A 14,179-nucleotide genomic window follows, 5' to 3' on the forward strand; every position below is an offset into this window, starting at 1 on the left:
GTTACTCGACAAACACAAGACTAACATTGCATGACATGAGCATGCCCTAAACAGCCCTTATTCTCATGCAAAGGGAACAGTATACTGGATGTAAAATGTCAGAAACGGCCTCTGCTCCATATCCAAAACTCTTCACATGTGTGACACGGGTCTTTCTCCGGAAAATTTGCATTGGGATCTGATATATAGGTGAATAGATGCACAGCTGAGCTCTAATGGTGCATCCAGGCTATTGTAAATCCATGCATCGTCATGCATTGAAGAGTAGGATCCTCGGTTGGAGATGTCCATGCGGCTAAACTCACCCAAAACATACTGAAGAGGGAGAGAGCGGTTTGAAGGGGAAACTTTTTTTAAGTCCATTACAGTATAAACTTCTTTTTTCTCTCTTAATGTACTTTACATTGAGGGTAAGACACAGTATGTGTGCGTTTATATATTTGTCTGCGTTACGTTTTGAAACAGTTGTCAAATATGAAAAACTCTGTCCAGTGGAAGCTGTAGCTCGTCTCAAAAACATTTGGATTTCACGTAGATAAAATGAACTTTTCAGTTGCTCCAGTTTGTGTGTGCATGTATGCGTGTTTTTTTTCTTTTTTAGCCATTTTTGTCACTGTCTTATGTTGAATTGAATCTACGTTGTGAGCGGTCCATACGTTACTTCATGCCACTGCGAAGCACCTGATTGGCTGCAATGAGCATGACACTGATGATGAAAGCAATCGCGAAGGCGCAGATCAGACTCTTCCGTACGCATGTTTGCTTCACCTGCTGGGTTGGACTCTCCGCTGAAGAAGCAGAGGGAAACAAATAAGAAGATCAGGAGAAATAAGACAAGGTTTGGAGATGATGACTTGAAATTAAATGTAAAATGCGTGAAAGTTTCAAAAGTGTTTGAAAAGATAATAAACATTACTGGATGCTTAAAAAAAATATGTAGGACTGCAAGAAACCACAGCTCTGTTCCAAAACCTAGCAAGCTGCCAACTAGACAATCTTTTTAGGAGGCATAGGTAATTTTATGAAAATCTATGAAAGATGACAGGTAAAATTAAGGGAAAGGTCAATTAGAAATGTACAGTTACTGAAAAGTGATAAAAATTTGAATTATTTTTCAAGAAATATTTAAACCAAACATTTAATTGAGTTAGTCAAGTCGCTTTCATGTTCTGTAAGAAGCACTATTTATATGATGTCACACATACACTATTCGTTCATAAGTTTAGGGTCGATAAGATTTTTTAATTTTATAAAAAAAATTCTTATGCTCATTGAGACTCCATTTATTTGATCAAAAATGTTGTTAAAATAGAAATATTGTGAAATATTATCATAATTTAAAATACATTTTTTCTACTTGAATATATTTTAAAATGTAATTTATTCCTGTGAATTTTCAATATCATTACTCCAGTCTTCAGTGTCACATGATCCTTCAGAAATCACTCTAATAAGATGATTTGCAGCTCAAGAAGTATTTCTTATTATTGTCGATGTTGAAAACAGTTGTGCTGCTTAATTTTTTTTTTTTTTTTTTCAGGATTATTTGATTTACTGTTGCTTTTTATCAATTTAATGCTTCCTTGTTGAGTAAAAGTATTAATTCACATAAAAAAAAGAAATGTATACTGACCCCAAACTTTTCACCAGTAGTGTATGCCTAGTTCAAAATATTCGGATTTTTTGGGTCTCCTCCAAAATTCCAATTGAACCCCTCTATATATACACCTAACATAATTAATCAAGATGATGAACTCATGATTTTGACAGGGAAATAATAACAATTCTACTTGTATCTCAGCCAGAGCTGTGCGTTATGAAAAAAAAAAGAAGAAGAAAAGAAAAAAAAAATCATTCTTACTGTCAATGTCAACCTGGCAGTCCTCAGGATTTTCGATGTGATTCTCCTCTGTCATGATGATATTCTCAATGTCCTTCATTGACAGGTGGTCACAGAAAGTGTCATATAAGAGTCTCTTCAGCTCTTCCACAGTCAGCTTCTGCATATCACACTAAAAATAGAGACAAAGCTGTATAATTTCATTCTGAAATTCTTCATGCGATCTTCAATTAGTCTAAATGCATTACTTTGCATTAATTTATTTAGTAGATGCTTTTAAGCAAAGAAACTTACCTGGTATTAAAGGTATACATTTTTATCAGTTCATGCATTCCCTGGGAATTAAACCCATGGCTTTGGTGTTGCTAACGTCATGCTCTACTGTTTGAACCGCTGCACACTAGACTTTTGGTCAAAAGTACAAAAGGATATTCAATTAAAAAAAAAAAAAAAACAACAACAATATGATTTTGCCTGTCAGGAATTCATTGGATCATTAAATATGTAAAAATGTTTCTTTAAAATAACATGAACTACTGACCAAAAATGTGTAGTAAGAAAATAGATAGGGTTGGGTATTTTCAGTGCACACATATTAATAGCACTGAACTCATAATTACACAGAGAGACGTTTAAGAGGGAGACCCCTGTAGCTATTTGGGGTCAAACACGCTGCTAAAAAATGCACCAGCAGCGAGCTGAGATTAGAGAAACACACCCTTTGGGGGAATCACCATATGGCCCTTACAAATGATATTCTGCTCTTCTCACTTGGAGACTTGCAGTGGAAGAGACTCAGTTATGAAATCTATTAATGAATATTGCTTAAAGTCATCATGTCACATAGCAATATATCTGCATTGAAGTATATTCAGATTTTTAGAGTTGGTAACACTTTATTTCAATGGACATTCTACTAACAATAAGCAAGTTCTTATCAACTAACTCAATTGAGTATTAGTAGACTGTCTGCTTAATATCTGCTTACACTTTATTTTGATGGTCCGTCAACAGACAGACCTTCTACTGACTATAAGTATTTTTGCAACTACATGTCAACTTATTCTACTAACCCAAACCCTAACAGTCTTTTAATAGTCTACTAATACTCTGAGAGTTAGTTGACATGTAGATGCAAAGTTAAAAGTAACATTTTTATGAATAATGAACAAATGTGAATGACACTCGAGACAGTTGACAGCCAGTACCGTTTCAATTCAAAAGTTTAAGCCTTGCCAAATTAAATATTTAAAGGTGCAATATGTAAGAATTTTGCAGTAAAATATCCAAAAACCATAGGCCAGTGTTATGTATTTTGTTCACTTGAGTACTTACAATATCCCAAATGTTTCCAACTATTTGTAAATCGTGAGACAATTGCAATTTTAACCAAGGCTCCGGGACGTGTGTTTGTTTTGAATAGGCCTCTAGCGACCTCTAGCGGACAAAAAATCTTACATATTGCACCTTTAAGCACAAGACGCGAAAGAGAACTCAGTTCGTGCCCACACGCTGTTTGGGAAGGTTTCTGTGTGCAAACATCCGAAGCACATGCCCAGAAATCCGTGTCTCAGAGAGCGCACAAATACTGAGTTCTCGTTCAAATCTTCTGGTGCTTGAACAGACATATTCAAACAAAATTATGTCAAAATGCCTGTATTGGTGAGTATCCTTGTAAACATAATCAGTTATGTCTTAAGTGAATATAAATAGTTGAGAAAGAAAACACATGTGTATCAGTATATTGGATCCATGCATTAGCTCTTAAAGTGACAACAGCCTAATATTCCTGCTGCTGTCTGTGTTTTTAATATTAATTAAACATCAAAAGACAAAGAAAAATCACTCACTGCTATTGACTGAATAACTTTTGTAACTTTATTAAGGATTAATCTATGTTTACTTTATACAATGAATTTGATTACTTTATTAAATTTACCTGAAAAGTGAATTTTCACTGGTATCTAAAAATTTGATGTCATAACTGCCTGGAAAAAAAAAAAAAAATGTATTAACAAGTTAGTGTTAGGCCCTGTGTCTCTAATCTAGATGTAGTTTCAGTGTGTGGCAGGGAGAGACAGATGCAGCAGTCATTGTGCCTGTTGTCACTTGAAATAGGAGAGAAGTAGCAAATAATCACCTTCCAGAACACAGAGTCAAAATCGGTTCCGTTAAACTTGTCAGGCATCCCGGCAGCCGAGAGTTTGGGCCCCAGGAGAGTAACGAACTCCTCAAAATCCACCTGGCCATCTCCTAAAAAGCAGACCGTGATGTATTAGATGCATCCTAGCACGATATCAAGTTCCAATTGTTGGCTCTATGAAACAAGTATAGAAATGGATAGAAAGATAGTGTGCTATTTAACATTGAATTGAGAATGCCTGCACAGTAATTTCTTACCTATATTACCTATAAACATGTTATCAAAAACAATGAAATGGAGAGGAGTTTCCCAATTTGAGCTTTGCAAACTGCTGTTGGTTTGTGAGTTGATGAAGTTAATAATTAATTAAATCCTAAAAATAATAATAATAAAAAAAACTTACTAAAATGATAAGATTTTTATTAAATTAAATATTATTAAGATATAGATGAATTAAAAGATTAAATATTTTATTTGTTCATCTGCATGTCATGTGACTATTAACCAAAATCATTGAACAGTGAACATGCAAATAGAACTTAAAATCTCTCAAGTAAACATATATTAAAAAAGTTTGGGAATCCATGAAATAGAGTATTTCTAGAAATACCACCTATAAATTTTATTTTAAATGAATATTAATATATATAATAACATTTCTTTTAACTTTCATTTAATGGATCATGGAAGCATTTTGTGATTCTGTTTGTCAGAGATAAAATCAGCTTTGATGACTGTTAGTGAGTTTGTATGTCTAATCAGAAAAAATATATATTCTACTTCATATCTGAGACTAAACAGCTACAATTAGACAAAATTAATGATCATTAATGATTTGATAAAAATGAATAATTATTTTTTGTAGGGGTGTGGCCAATCACATTCAAACTCATTCATTAAAACAAAGCCATTTCTTAAGTTTTGCATGAATTTCCATACTGGTCATGGAATGGTTGGTCAACTAGTTCTTTACTGGATTGGGTCAATTAGTTGATCTACATTTTTTTTTTATATGTTTAATATTTTAATCAGAGTGAGTGTAACTTTACGGAGTGGGTTTTATCGAGCTGAAAGACCCTCTCTGAGACTTTTTTAAAGCACTGCCACTACAGCCATCAAAGCACCGCTTTCGCCTTCAATTAATTTCAAGACAATTACTGTCAAACTTGAAAACACCTACTGTCAAACAGTGTTCTCATTATCAGCCCATGCATAATCAGTATGTCTCCATGCATTGTGCGGAATATGATAGTTTGGAGCAATAAAAGGTTACAGTTAGTTAGCTTTTTTATTTTTGTTGAATATCTGTCAATTGTGTGTAGTATCCCTACAGTGCAGAGAAATGCATCTAATTGGTGTCTATTGGGTTTCAATTCAAGGGATAATTCACCCCAAAATGAAAATTTAGGCATTATTTACTCGTTCCAAACTTGTTCTTCTGCAGAACACAAAAGATGATATTGTAAAAATATCTTATTTTGTGATCTAAGAAGAAAGTAAGTCATATAGGTTTGGAACAATATGAACAAATGGGCATATAATGAATGAATATTATTGAAATTTTTGGATTAACTCTTTCCCCACCATTGACAAGATTTTGGTAATGGGCGTTTCGTTTCTGACATGTGCTGTAAGCAGTAGAGCAATCACAACAGACTGGGCCATCTGACCAATCAGAGCAGAGTAGGATCTCGGAAAGGAGGGGCTTAAAGAGACTGAATCCTTTACCGAACCATTTCAGACACTGTGAGAAAAGAGGTGATGCTGCAATATATATTATGAGAAAGTTAAAGTGTTTTTTTTTTTTTTTACCTTGGATGCATGTAAACCTGTTGTAGGAGACCTCTAAAAACAAAATAAGGAACTTTTAAAATAGCATTATATGGGAACTTTAAGCAATCTGATAGGAACATCAGCACACCAGCATCCCATGCTATAAGGACGACTAGCTATTCTGGTCTTTTCTCATGGCAGTCCATTCACAGTCTAGCGTATGTGTCTCCTCACCATCCATGTCGAGTCTCTGAATGATGACCTCAAGCTCGACCTCATTGGGCATGTACCCTAGAGAACGCATGGCCATGCCGAGCTCCTGCTTTGAGATGAAGCCATTCCCATCTCGATCAAACACCTTAAACGCCTCCCGGATTTCTGAGGAAGAGAGTCGCACACAGATCTGTAAGACGGTGCTTTGTACTTCCAATATTAAAAGTATTACTCTGCAACATGGTTATAAGAGACACCCAAGAGACTCAAAGAAAAGGGATGATTACAGTATTGATTTTTCCCACAATAATTCACTTTCTGCTCCTTAAAAACATTCAGCAGAGCACCTACCCTCTTGATTTGATTGATTTAAACAAAGGAACAGGATGATTTCCGTTACATTCGTATAGGCTTGTTAAAAGACAGGAAAATGCCGCAATGCATACGGTTGGTTGAGCTGACTTGCTTCACCGTATATGCATTATACATCATCATTAAGTCATTCGCAATTTTCCACTTGTCACACCATGAAGCAAAATTCATAATTATGAAATATGAACCACACGGGCTGCGAGATATTACTATAAATCCAGATAATATATTCAATACGGAGTGTGAACAGGAGTATTCGGTACTGTGGCTTGCTCACTGGGCTGTAAGTTTGATAAATGGCTATTTGAACATGGGGTCCAAACAAAAAGAGCACATTAAATCTATCGCTCCCCTGAGTAAAGGAAATTAGGGAGGAAATATGAGAAAAATACAAGAAATGATGCTACTGCTGGGCCAAATAGCAACAGATGGTGAAAGCAACTTTACTCCGCATTATGGTGGAAGTAAGCAAATTCCAAACGGAAGTGAAGTGTGGGCTCTAATTTGCTCATTTCAAAGCAAAACAATTTAGCTGCAAGCAACACATTTGGATGACCCAAAAAAGAAATGAAGTTTTAAAGATGATGCCCTATCAACCGGATGAGAGAAAATCAAACAGGATATTCAGACTCATTTGCAGATTTTAATGATCATTAACATGCTCATGTTATCATCACACATCATTCAAGAAGCTCAGCAAGTAGATCATTTGTGTATGAAACACTAACAACTCTTTAAAGGGGAAATATCATGAAAATCATACTTTTTCCATGTTTAAGTGCTAATCGGGTCCCCGGTGTATCTACCAACCCTGAAAATGTGAAAAAGGACAACCCAGTAACTTTGTTTTGGCAAGCCTTTCTCTGGAAGCATGCATGTGAAAAAAACGAGCCGCTCAGATTTCACTTCTCTTGTGACATAGGAAGGGGATCATATTATAATATTACCAACACTTGATCTGCACGTTTCCACCCACGGCACCGTCATTTTTTTTTCCACAAGCAACAACGATGTACCAGCTGGCAAAAGTTCGAGCACAGCATGCTAACTGTTCTGTCATTGGCTGCACAGACGAGCATAGAAGACTATTAGAATCAAATCAGTAACTTTGCTGAATATTAAGTGTCCTCAACTAAGCCAGCCAGAGGCAACAGTGGCAAGGAACCCAAACTCCATTAGCTGACAGAAATGGAGAAAAAAACATTGGAAGAAACCAGGCTCAGTCAGGGGGCAGTTCTTCTCTGGCCAACTAACAAACACGGTGTGATTATGATTATTATGAAGAACACAAAAACAATAAAGCTTGAAGTCTTTATAATATATAATATATATATTATAATATTTCAACATGAAAATCACAGTAGATCTATTCTAACATATGTATAATTCATTTATTTTGTAACAATAATTTTGTTTCTAATCTAATATGAGTTTGTCATAATAAATTAGTCAAAAAAGTACACCCCTTCCATTGAACCGATTGGTAACGCCCAACCAATGTGCATCGCACTTTCACCAAAACAACGCGAGTGGCGCTCTACTGCTTGAAGGGAGAGCACGGGTAGCACCAAAAAAATGAAGAGAACCGTTGCCCAGCCAACTTTATTAAACTTCTGTTCAAAGAGGGACGTTAAAAAGAATAAAACATGTACTGAGAAGGAGGTATGAAAACATTGTAATAGCTAGGTACACTCCACATATATTTTAGCTATCTAATCCATTGCAATTTAGCCATAACTATCAGTGCAACTGTAACCAGTTACTAAAACAGCCGTCTGTTTTGTTACTTCATTTTTCAATAGTGTCTTATCAATGACAAAAGTATTCACATCGGTGTTTGTTTTCTTCCTTAATTAATCTGACTTTTGAACGAATTGGCTTGAATGAACGATTTAAGTAGTTCACTCATTAAAACGTTGAATCGCTGCCACCTACTGGCGGTTTCAATATTTAAACATAATTTCTTTCTTTTTAGAATCACTCCGTTATGTTAGAATTTGGTTATAGATAGATAGATAGATAGATAGATAGATAGATAGATAGATAGATAGATAGATAGATAGATAGATAGATAGATAGATAGATAGATAGATAGATAGATAGATAGATAGATAGATAGATAGATAGATAGATTAGCTAGATAGATAGATAGATAGATAGATAGATAGATAGATAGATAGATAGATAGATAGATAGATAGATAGATAGATAGATAGATAGATAGATAGATAGATAGATAGATAGATAGATAGATAGATAGATAGATAGATAGATAGGCTAAATTATCCAATAATGCTACACATAAAACAGATTTATTTTTTTTAATTAAAAAAAAATAATAATAACAGGCAGCATCAACGCTCAACCCCCCCAATGTTGAAACCAAATCTACGCCCTTGACCACCATACAGGGACTCAACCAGCATGTGATCGCAGTATATGACAAACAGAAAACTGACATTAACATGACTTAATTTTCTAGAGAAATATGAAAGTGTATCAGCATTTTGTTTTGACTGACTGATTCACTTTTAACCTTTAGCTTTCAACTGTGCATGTACGAGATCTGAACACGCTGACGTAAGAAGTCTGCTTTTGACCAATTATGAAGTTCTTATGGAGGTGACGCAACTTACTCCACGCAGATTACATTAAGCTCTGCTGCTTTGCTTTTCTATGTAAATATGTGCTAAATGGACATCTTTGACCGTTGTGCCGCATCTCGCAGCTTTTTCAGCGTGTCGCGCTTCAGACCCTGCCTTCTGTTTCATTCATCAGTGCTACATTGGATAATGTGCGTCTTGTGTTTTTAACACCGTTCTGTATAATCATCCCCTTACGCCTGCCACTCAGAAGTCAAAAAATGGTGTCAAATTGAACAGATAGTGAAACTAAAGCGTTTCTCCTTATGCGCGCGAATGGAAACAACGGCGCAGTGTTTAAAGATCATTTCACATGAGTCACTCATGACTGACATGAATCACATGATATCACAGAATTTACTGGTATTTTGGTGCTGATGTGTGAATAGTCTCTTAATGGTAAAAGCCAGTACGCCATTGCTTGTGTGAACAGCAATGGTAAAGTATGTGTATTTGTAAAATGTGTATTTACGGTAAAGTAATTCTGGTCATTTTATGACAATTTACTGGGATTACTGTGTGAAAGAGGCTAATGTGTAATAAGTATGGTGCTATGTAGGTGTTTGAAATAAAGAATCAGGCCTCTGTCACAAACACCTCTGAGCTCAGTTTATAAAAACCCCATAATGATGTGTGAAATGTGGGAAAATATGGGAAACAATACCGAGGCGCTATAGTGGACTCAACAATGTTCATTGTGCAACAAAGCTTTTGGGAAACCCACCTCTGCCTGTTGCTAGGCAACTGCACAACTGTTCCAACCCACTATTGTAAGGGTTGTGATTAGACCACAGCCCGTCCAGCATGATAGCGCTCGCTTGTCACAGTATATCAAAAGTTGTACCTGCTCATAAAAATAGCACCTTCTATAAAAATAATAATGATATCTTTGAAAGTCAAGCATGCACCTAAAAATTAAGGGTTAGGGTTACTTTTAAAGGTGCCCTCGAATGAAAAATTGAATTTATCTTGGCATAGTTGAATAACAAGAGTTCAGTACATGGAAATGACATACAGTGAGTCTCAAACTCCATTGTTTCCTCCTCCTTATATAAATCTCATTTGTTTAAAAGACCTCCGAAGAACAGGCTAATCTCAACATAACACCGACTGTTGCGTAACAGTCGGGGTGTACGCCCCCAATATTTGCATATGCCAGCCCATGTTCCCAACATTATGAAAGGCATTAGACAAAGGCAGCCAGTAACATCTGGATCTGCACAGGTGAATCAACAGACTAGGTACGTAAGCAAGCAAGGACCATAGCGAAAAATGGCAGATGGAGCGATAATAACTGACATGATCCATGATAACATGATATTTTTAGTGATATTTGTAAATTGTCTTTCTAAATGTTTCGTTAGCATGTTGCTAATGTACTGTTAAATGTGGTTAAAGTTACCATCGTTTCTTACTGTATTCACGGAGACAAGAGCCGTCGTTATTTTCATTTTTAAACACTTGCAGTCTGTATATTTTCTAAACACAACTTCATTCTTTATAAATCTCTCCAACAGTGTAGCATTAGCCGTTAGCCACAGAGCACAGCCTCAAATTCATTCAAAATCAAATGCAAACAATATAACAGTATACAATACCAAAGACTATAGAATAACACAAGACGTGTCACTCGTATTGTTTTGAATGGGAGAAAGTGTAACGCGCAATATGGCGGAATAAGTCCCGCCTTTAAAGCCAAGAGCCAATCGCCGACTAGTAAAGTCATCGCGTCACTTCAGCGGCCGTTAGTAAAACCGGTTTCTATAGAAACAGTCAGACGCGCGCCTTCGAAGAGACGCGCATTTAGGTCTGCGCATGCGCATTAGCTTGATCCGGCCTGATAAAAATAGAGTTTTTTTTGTCATGATTCGAGCGTTTAGAAACTAAATTTATGAGTCGGTTGTTGTTAGATTTCATTGGTGATTTCAAATATCAAATTTAACCGTAAGGTTGACGAACAGTTTTGGACAATCTGATGTTTCCCCATCCAAAGAGATAGGAGCTGCATGATGCCCAGGATGCCCGAGAGGCGTTTCAAAGATGGCCGCCGAGTGAAATGACTTGTCTTAAAGGGACTTTGACAATACTCACATAATCCGACGCATGCATGCTGCATGCATGCCGAACACTTTGTAAAGATCCATTTGAGGGTTATTTTAGCTATGTAAACTTTGTTTATGCACTGTTCAAGGCAAGCGTGAGCTCCGTGGGCATGGAGCAGGAGAATTAAAGGGCCAGTAGCCCTGAATCGGCTCATTTATAATGATGCCCCAAAATAGGCAGTTAAAAAAATGAATTTAAAAAAATCTATGGGGTATTTTGAGCTGAAACTTCACAGACACATTCAGGGGACACCTTAGAATTATATTACATCTTTTTAAAAAAAGTTCTAGGGCACCTTTAAACACAGATTTCAAAGAATTTTAAAGCTCATTATTGGGGAAGATTACCAGCAGAAAGCTATCTTATGAATTCAAAAGACGCACAAGTCAAATGGACAACTTTTATGATGTTTTTATGCTGAATTGCATCATTTTTGGAAAAGAAAAACATAAATAGAATAACCAGTACTTTTTAAAAATGTATCTTTTTTTTTTTTTTTTTTTGCAGAAGAAAGCAAGTCATGCAGGTTTGGGATGATACAAGGCTGAGTAGATGAATGAAAAATTGTGCACTTTGCATCAGATTGTAAAATATTCATCAACCAGGTAGATCTGAACAGCTAATGTTTTATTTACTGTTTTGTTCAAAACGAACCAAGAACCAACATGCCTTGACCCACACATGCAGTATAATTTACATAAGTTTCTTTCAGCTCAGTGTTCATAAATACAATTACACTTTCTTTTGTCTTTGAAATGACACATAAGATGTTTTCTGAAAATTTAGTGGCATGAGGCAACAACAACAACAGCACAGAGATTTGACATGTCTTGTGAGGAACAGATAGCAATCCGATTAAGGGATTGCCACAGGTTTCTTGGAGTGAAAAACATTTCGATTGGGGAAGTCCATGCCAGAGCACAACACGCTGCCAGATGCTGTGCTGCTGGCAATGATTAGATTTGCTGGGAAACCTCAGTTCTTTGCCAAAAATTATTTTACCTACCATATGTATTTGTTTGTTTGTTAATAATTTTTTTTTTTTTTTTTTTTTTTTTTAGTTTGGCTCCTGGAGATTTCTAGAGCTAAAGAAATGTTTTGGGTTTAATACAGGTGAGTTCTATTGACAATATTTGTGGCATCCTTTATAAAACAGAAAAATATATACATAAAAAACTGAAAAAAAGGTGTATTGAACCCAGAACATTTCTTTTTATAGCAAACAAACTTTATTTCAATTTGAATAAGCTTTAAAATGACATCAAACAATAACACCAGTGCTATATTAGTATTATACTATTAAAGTATTTGTTCATATTTTAATTAACTTTTATTTGTATAGTTTTCATTTTAATTTTGTGCTTTTGTAATTTCTATTAGTTTGTTAATATTTCTATATAGCTTTCGTTCATTTTGAAGTTTTAGTAATTTTAATACTTCAACTTACTTTCTTTTTTTTTTGGTATGTTGCCAAAGCAACATTTCTCATTTTTGTTTGTTTTCACATAACATTTATATTTCAATTTAATTAAGCTTTATTTCAATTACAGAAAATGAATTTAATATTTTTAGTTCAACAATAACAACACAAATTATCAATGTATTTCTCTATTATTTAGACAACTTTATTTATTTTTATCTCAAACCAGACAAATTCATTGAAGCCACCCTAAGGGATCTCCAAAAAAGACTTTTCTAGCTCTACTCTAAATGTGTCATTCTCTGATGTTGTTTACTTCTGAATATGTGCACTAACTTTACTGCAAAATATTAAATAATTAAAACAGTCAATGCTTGCCTGACATTATATAACTGTCATTCAGTCCCCATACACAGAACGAGTCAAAAAACTGTTTTTCACTAGGGAAAACAGATGGAGATATATATATGGACAAAGAGAAGCTATAGAATAGAGATGAATGAAGTTTTCTTCCAAGAGAGCTAATTAATCACTTTCCAGTATTAACTTTTACTTTGTGAGCCCCTTATAGAGGGATTAATCTGACACAGTCATGACAGCCAGTCCAAATCACTGCTCAGAAAGAGAGAGATAACATATCCATACTTTTTTTCTGTCCTACAGTGAGATAACGGGTATAGAGAGAAGAGTTGAAACCAGTTTAAACTCCCTCTCATGTGGCATTCATATCTGATGACCATATGCTCGGGGTTCGCCATTGCATTAAGACTATAAGAATTGGTTTCAATGTAATTGTGGTGTTTCATTTTACAGCTTTGTTTTAGTGAGCAAAATTCTTCCATAAAGTCTGTTACTTACTTTTCTAAAAATCTGTTCATTCATGGTTTTGCAATTTACATCTTTGCTGTTTTGTTCCTAAATTATTTATATGAATAGGCCTGTCAACATTCTGTCAACCATGTGATTTAAGCAGAAGATAAGCAGAATATTCACTCTGCTGGGGATGTCATATGGACCAAAATTTTCTACTTTTATTATTTGATCATTTTTGAGTTTGACTGCTCTGTCCACATTCATTTTGACTGTATGAAAAAGAGCTGTTTGAACATTCTGCTTAACATCTCTTTTTGTGCTCCTGAGAAGAAAAGGTCAAACGGGGTTTTAAATGACATGAGGGTGAGTAAATGATGTTCCAATTTAATAACTGTATTATCAAATCATGATATCACACTACCAACAAATCACAAAGTGTTCAGCTCAAATTCTGCCATCATCTACAAATACACTTTGTAGTCCCTTTGTTGCCCTGGGATTTTCACTGATATTGAACCTCTGTGTTTAATCCCCTTTCACCTTCCTTTTAAAAGTCCTGGGAGCTTGAAAGGGCTCGCAGGATCTCTATCATCTCAAGGCAGGGTGCTTCTAATACACGCTGAAGCCCTGTTTGATGTATGAAGGTGCAGTTGCACTTCAAAGCTGTAATGTGTTCTCACAGTTCTCATATAGAGATGCTACTGAAAGAGAAAGACATGAAAGTGCATGTGTGGGGTTAAAGAACTGTCAAGCCTTCAACACTCTTTCTCTCAAACAAATTATCTAAAGACTACTTGAATATAATCCATTATGTATGCAATGGCTCACTAATTAGGTATTCATTTAAAGTCATTCATCTA

General features: G+C 35.4%; 1 protein-coding gene across 1 annotated transcript in view; it reads right to left on the minus strand.

Moving 5' to 3' along the window:
- Window positions 1-657: 657 nt before the first annotated feature.
- The window catches only part of LOC137034576 (calcium-binding protein 7), a 40,714-nt gene continuing 27,192 nt past the window's right edge, over window positions 658-14,179 (minus strand). The window contains exons 2-5 of the mRNA XM_067407616.1: window positions 5,991-6,134; window positions 3,981-4,093; window positions 1,862-2,012; window positions 658-788 (exon numbers count right to left, since the gene is read on the minus strand). Of these exons, the coding sequence (XP_067263717.1) occupies window positions 658-788; window positions 1,862-2,012; window positions 3,981-4,093; window positions 5,991-6,134 (539 nt within the window). The remainder of the gene's footprint in view (window positions 789-1,861; window positions 2,013-3,980; window positions 4,094-5,990; window positions 6,135-14,179) is intronic.

This window comes from Chanodichthys erythropterus, chromosome 13 (genome assembly GCF_024489055.1).
Source record: "Chanodichthys erythropterus isolate Z2021 chromosome 13, ASM2448905v1, whole genome shotgun sequence".
NCBI classification, from domain to species: domain Eukaryota; kingdom Metazoa; phylum Chordata; class Actinopteri; order Cypriniformes; family Xenocyprididae; genus Chanodichthys; species Chanodichthys erythropterus.